Below are 7,383 nucleotides of genomic sequence, written 5' to 3'. Positions count from 1 at the left end.
TACCTGTGTACTAAAAGAAAAAACAAGTTTATTTAAGTAAACGCTAAACAGGTATTTGTTTTAATATTTATTTATTTAATGAGTTATAAGCAGGACTGTGAGTTGTGATCACAGTTGCTACGTTTTACTATAATATACTATAATATTATACTTAACCTACATTTAAAACAAGCACATAATTTGAATTAAAATGCACTGTTACACAATAACCTATAACATATTGATTCAACTTGAACAGTATCTACGTAAATATACAGTATGTCCCAGAAGTCCCGTATCACCCTTAGTATTTCCATGGAAAATCAATATATTTAAATGCAGTTTTTTTTACAGTATAAAGTATGGAATTTCTGATTGAATAGCATAATATTCGATTTTTTTTTTCAAAAATTCAAAAGTTATCAAAAACTTTTTTTAGGCAACTAAGTTTTTTAAATTTCCAAGATAGCATTTTGTTGATCAGATTTTTTAAAAAAGTTCAAAAAAAATATATTAGAATGTAATGAAAATTGCCCAAGTTAGAGGTAATTATTATTTTGAATTTCTATGAATAATAGTTGTGTTACCTACGCATACGGCATTAGCAAAATACGATTCGTATATTAATTATTACAAAAATGGCTATCTTGGAAATTTAAAAAACTTATTTGCCTAAAACATTTTTTGAATTTTTGAAAAAAGAAAAACCGAAAATTATGCTATTCAATCAGAATTTCCATACTTATGACTGTAAAAAAAACTGAATTTAAATATATTGATTTTCCACGGAGATAATAAGGGTGATACGGGGCTTCTGGGATACGCTGTATACAAGCAACTATATTGATATTTGAAATCATTAGATCAATATATTCAATAAGATATACTTATTTAAAATACCCAAGTTAATGTGGAGATATTATTTAATTATTTAATAATCGATACCTAACTATCTGCGTGAAACTATCCAAGTTCTAAAGTTTTATCGTGAGGTCTGGCCGTCTGGGGTTTCTATTTTATTGTTAATGAAAAATTATTTGTAAAGCCAAAGTATGTGCCGTAACTGAGGGGGTCAAGGGCCCCCGAATTTTTTTAAAAATAAAATATTTTTAGTGGTGAATATTGTTTATTGTTTATTGACTATTTTATTATGAAAAATTGTATATTTTCGTCAAAGCAGTAATCACGAGAATAAAGTGTTTTTATATTTTGAACGTAAAAATTATGAGTGTCCAGTATCTAGATTAAACAAATGTTAGAGCCTCCCCCGAATTTATATATTTTAATTTACGGTCTTGTATGTTGAATTTTAATGGTCGTACCCAGTATGAAATAAATACCTAGTAAAAAAATACAATTAAAATTCATACTAACTACAAAGTGTGTACCTACCTACATTGATAAATTAGGATGAAAGGCATACAAAAAGTAATGCCACTTGGACAAATTAAGTAAGCTACGAAGATTTCTACAAAATTTTTTATTGAAATTAATTTTACAGAAATAAGTACAAATTAATATGTATATTATAATTTTAATTTTCTATTTTCTTATTTGTATGTAATAACATAAAAATGAATATTTATATTTATATATTGTAATTATGTATGTTAAGATTGTTTATTTTTAAATACTTCAGTGGACATTAATATACAATCAAAAATATTATATATTTATATATATAACTCGAATCAATTAATTGGAAACAGGATTTTCTCTGACGTCTATTGGCGCGGCGGTTTGATCAAAGGATAATCGTACCATAAAGGCATGGACAAAGATAATAATAGATCATACGATACAAATATTGTTATAAATAGATATTAGTGAATATTAGTACTATATACTAACCTAACCTTTTTTTCCCCGAGACTTCGAATAATTCATTTGAATTTTCACGGTGAACGTGATCGTACCTTGTCTATTTCATTATTTTATATATTTTTCTCGCATTCCTTACGTTTGTGTTTAATATTTTCAATTTATTAAAACATGGATGTGGATACTATAAGATCGAAGGCGGTTGAATGCCACGAAGGATATCAGTATATTTTTGATAAAATGGGTGCTGATCAAGTAACACAATATTTTAGATGTCGCAGGAGGGACATAAGTTGCAAGGGTCGTCTCCATATTAAAGGTGGAGTGAAATTTGTTAAAGGCAACCATGGCGGTCATGAAGAATCTCCTGTGGATATTGAGGTAAGTGATAATATAATATTGATAATAAATCATGAGTAGGTACTAGGTACTCAAATCAAAAATTTAAGTTTGGACTTGTAGTTTCTGACACCTTCAATAATGTCCATTTTTACCAAAAAAAGAAAATTAATTTCCATTTTCATAAATAATTTATTTAACCAACATTACCTGTACCTATATATTTTTCTCCAAATATTTAAACAGATTTTAACTAAAATGATGACTAGGTACCTACTGAGCAAACCCATTAGAGAATAGAGAAGCAATTGACAACGCACTTTGTAAATGGACAAATAAAACAATTTTTTGTTGTATTCAGTATATTTGATTTTTAAATATAATATTAGAATCATATATGTCAGATCAGTACACCTATAATATTAGTATACTTATTACTAGTTATTAGTAATAACTAATAAGTAATATTTATTTCTAGTGTTGGGCAAATTACGTTTAAAAAGTAATGAAATTACGTTACTCGTTACTTCAAATATTTTTATTTAAATTACATTTGAGTTACCTAAAATTATTTTTATTACCTTACATTACTTTTTCATTAATAAAGTAGTGCGTTACAAATAACATTACCTTTTTTTATCATTTTTATAACCATATTCAATTCATATGATTAAATTATATTTTTAAACCAAACTTTTCTTTCTGCTAATAAAGTGATAATATTTATTCCTGGAATGTTTAATAATATTGTTAACTATTATCCAAATCGTAAATAAATATAATTGATTTTACTGGATTATCATCCTATCGGCTTGTTTTTATAATACATTCAAAACTATTGTGGAAAATAACGCATTAATGCGTTACTTCATAGAAATTACTTTTAAAAAGTAATTTTGTTACAATCGCATTACTTAAAGTAAAATAATGTAATTAAATTACTGAAAAGGTAATTGCGTTACAGTACTTTGTAATTTGTGTTACGTTACTACCCAACACTGTTTATTTCCTATTAAATGGTTGGTTTTTTACCCAAATGTCATAGTGATGTTAATAATTCATCATAGGTATAATATATTAATTAATGGTACATAAGTATAAAATTATTATTTGTTTAAAAATATTAGATTGCTTCCACCATCAGTAGAATCAAAAGAAGAGCTGCAGATACTATGGAAGCACCTGCTGTAGCGATCAACCAGTGTATAGGTAAAATATAACAAACTTTTATGACCAGAAATATTAGTTTATTTATTAAAACATAATAAACTATCTATACAGTTACAAATGTATAGTATAATATACAAACTATTGTATTATTCCTACTTGGTAATTAGGTAAGTACCTAATAAATAATAATAAATAAATTTATTAACTTAGGTAATTCAAAATAAATTATATACCTATAGGTAATATACAATATTTATAATAAATTAATTTGTTTAGCGGGATTAACAGTTGCTGGAAAAGGAGCGTTATCATCCATTGATACATTAAAAAAAACTGTAAGAAGAGTTAGACGAGACAACGGACCACACATTCCAATTGCACCTTTGAACTTATTTGATTTGGAAATTCCAAATAGTTTCAAGGAATATGAAGTTGAGCCTGGTGTGTTTGAAAATTTTTTATTATGTGATACAGGAGCTGGAAATAATAGAATTTTTCTATTTGGTCGACAGAGGGGTTTAGAAGTATGTTTTTATAAATTAAAAATTTAAATAAGTTTAAATAATTTTGATGGTATTTTTATTTAGATACTTTCGTTATCTCATCAGTGGTTTGTTGATGGAACGTTTAAAATAGCTCCATCTCTATTTTCTCAAGTTTTTGTGATTTTAGGATGTCACAATGGAGGTGTTCATCCTTGTATCTATGCATTATTGCCTAACAAGAATCAATCAACTTATACCCAGATGCTTGTAGAGATAAAGAATTTATCACCTGGTATAATTGCAGGAAGCATATCGGTGGACTATGAGTTGGCTATTCACAACGCTTTTAGGGCTGAATTTCCCAATGTAGAAATTCGTGGCTGTTTTTTTCACCTCCTTCAAAATTTAAAAAAACAGATTGGAGCTGCCGGATTGATGGCGTAAGCTAAAACATATAGTGTACATAGTACCAATAATTTAATACAAATATATAGTTCACAGTTTAAATATAACTAAATATTAATCATGAAATTACTTGAGATTATTTTTTTTCTAGGGATTATAGAAATAATGCAAATTTCAATTTATATGCTAGAATGATAACGGCGTTAGCATTTGTCCCTCCTGAAAATGTTGTTCAAAGCTTTAATGATTTGAGTGAAGAACTTGAACGAGTAGAGCCAACTTTACAGCCTATTTTAGATTGGCTGGAAATAAATTACATAGGTATTTTGAGACGAGAAGGTTTAAGAAGAGTACCTGCATTTCCAATTGCAACATGGAATTTATACAATAGAGTGTTAGCTGAACAAATGGTAATCTTTGTTGAATCTTTATTAAATACATACAAAAAGACACTGTAGTGATAGTATTTGAAAAAAATTTTTTTTGGTTTTTAATACTGAAAATAAAGAATTTTAAATTTGTTTTGAATCTTTTTATGAAAATTAATAATAGTAGATTTTCACACTAGATTAGTTTTCTAGATTTCTAAAAAAATGTTGAATTAAAAAAACTTTTATACAATTCAAATAGTTTAGTTTTTACATTTTTTAAAAAATATATCAAAATTTTTGGGAATTTTCAGATGTATGTACACCTTAAATAATTTATTATCCTTATAATTTTCAAATGTTTTTATATGTTAAACAAGTATTATATTTGTCTGTCTGTTACACCCAGTGCTTGAATTAGTTGAATTGGAAAAATAAAAGAAAATGAACTCACAGACTTTAAAAAAATTAGGGTTCCTTACAATAATTAAACTCTACCTAGACCATTGGGGGTGTCCCCCCCCCACACATCCAATTATCAATCTTCAACAATAGGCAGTTGAAATATAATATACCAATACTAATATTTACCAACTATTACAATAAATATAATTTTACTTGTCAGCTATTAACAAAAAATGAATAGTTACCTACATAAAAGTATATTCTAACATTTCTAACTTATTTGGTAATTAATCATAAATTGTAATAATGATAATTGATAAATAGATAAAAGACTTTTGACCACTATACTATACTATAATTTAGATATTATACTTATATCTTAGACCATGATTTTGACCACATTACCAATTATCATAAAAAACATCATTAAATTGAATCTTAGTATCTTATTGAATACGTAAAACGGAGCTCCATCCCCCAATTAAAAAACTAGTAAGTTACACCCTGTGTACCTATATAAATATATTATCCCAATAATTTCATTAAATATTTTATTTAGCTTATTGAAGTTATTTCTTTATCTATCTATATTTATTTCAAAAATATTAATTACCTAATTTAAATTTTGTACCATTTAACAGAAAACGAACAACATAGCCGAAGCTTCACATAGAAGGCTACAAGCTCAGCTCAGCATGAGTAACCCAACAATTTGGACCTTTATTATTGAGCTGAAAAAAGTACAGGCAGAGCGAGATTTGTACTATGAATTTCTTGTCCGTGGAAATGAACCACCTCCATCCAAGAGAAAATATGTAGATGCAGGAAATCGGATATTACATCTAGTACAAGAGTTTGATAATCGTCAAATATTAGAATACCTAAGAGGACTAGCTCATAATTTTGTCATGGATCGTTAGATTAATAAAATAAAAATAATAACATCCACTAACCTTTTTTTACTTTTAAATTGACATTCCAACAATTTGCATTATTTTTATTTCATAACTTTAATTATAATCAATATAAGTATACGTCTTAAAACTTTTTGAGTACCTATAATAGAAATAATTAATTATGATTTGATTTATTGGTTATGTTTAATGTATCTATTAAGTATTAACTATAAAATGTGAATGATTATAATATATTATAATATATCAGTTAGTTTGATAAAATAAATATAAATAGCATCATAGGTATACCATGGTTCATGAGTATTATGTTGGTAATGGGTTTATATAATAATAAATAATTTATGATTATTATTATGCTAGGTATATATTATTATTTATATTTAATTAATCATGGCTTATTAGTAGAATTATATTGTTAATGAATAAATAAATAGTTTTATCAACTAAGTAATTTTAATTGTACATACTAAACAGATCTCTAATGAATTTATTTTACATATACCCATATGATCTACAGTTAATATACAATAGTACATGCCTACTTATATTATTAGGCAATTTCATGCTCAATTCTGCAGTTGTATTTGATTTATTCAAATAAATTATACCTACTTAAATTATGTATGCCTACATAGATAAATACCTAATAGAAGTATAGGGATATTAGTAGGTATAACTAATAATTATTGCTGAAAAATACACTAAACACACCAAATAAGTACAAATGTATGATTTAGGCTTGAATTATTGACTATAGATAGAACCTACTTACATGAATCATAAAAATTACATAATATGTCGCTATGTTGAACGGTTTAAATCTTGACCACTGCTCTCAAGTAGTCAAGTATGCGAATATAAAAATAATTTATGTATTTAATAGTGTGTGTGGGTGTGTGTGTGTGTTATGTACTTAATTCATATATGTGTATATATTGTAATTTGAGTATGTATTTATGTAGGTACCTATAGAATAGGTATACTATATGGTGCACTAAATTGTGAATTATTTTATTTTATTATTGACACATTATGTATTACCATGCAATATTAATGTTAATGGGCTCTTCAATATCTATCATTAATCTTTACATTCTATAAGAGGCGTAGTCCTAACTGATTGACTGAGTATCAACATATGTACAGCCTAAACCATAATGGGTAGACTTGGAATCATGATAGTAGCAATTGCTCATTAGCCAATAAGCAAAGCTGAACATTAACTACCTAATTAAAAAGTTAAAGTTAATTTAATTTAAACTTAATAACTTAACTAGTTACTTTTAACTTTTAATTAACTTAACTGTTAACTTACTAAATTTCTTTTTTAATTAACGTGAAATTAACGAATTAATTTTTCATTTTAAGAAGTAAGTTAAGTTAATTTATTTTGTTTTAAATTTTATTATATTTCACTGTTTCATGTCAAAAAATATTTACAGTGAATTGTTTTAAGTTAAAAATGTATATCATTCGAATCTAACTTACATAGAA

The 7,383-nt window shown here is 26.1% G+C and overlaps 1 protein-coding gene across 1 annotated transcript; it reads left to right on the top strand.

Moving 5' to 3' along the window:
* The first annotated feature begins 1,971 nt into the window (after positions 1-1,971).
* Positions 1,972-4,238, top strand: LOC103312017. Its single transcript, XM_008191993.1, has 4 exons — positions 1,972-2,181; positions 3,267-3,348; positions 3,586-3,833; positions 3,897-4,238. Exons 1-4 carry the CDS (start codon positions 1,972-1,974, stop codon positions 4,236-4,238), a joined length of 882 nt encoding a protein of 293 aa, XP_008190215.1.
* Positions 4,239-7,383: the final 3,145 nt, after the last annotated feature.

Source organism: Acyrthosiphon pisum, unplaced genomic scaffold (assembly GCF_005508785.2).
Source record: "Acyrthosiphon pisum isolate AL4f unplaced genomic scaffold, pea_aphid_22Mar2018_4r6ur Scaffold_20523;HRSCAF=21287, whole genome shotgun sequence".
NCBI lineage: Eukaryota > Metazoa > Arthropoda > Insecta > Hemiptera > Aphididae > Acyrthosiphon > Acyrthosiphon pisum.
This window is presented reverse-complemented; position numbering and strand designations above follow the sequence as displayed.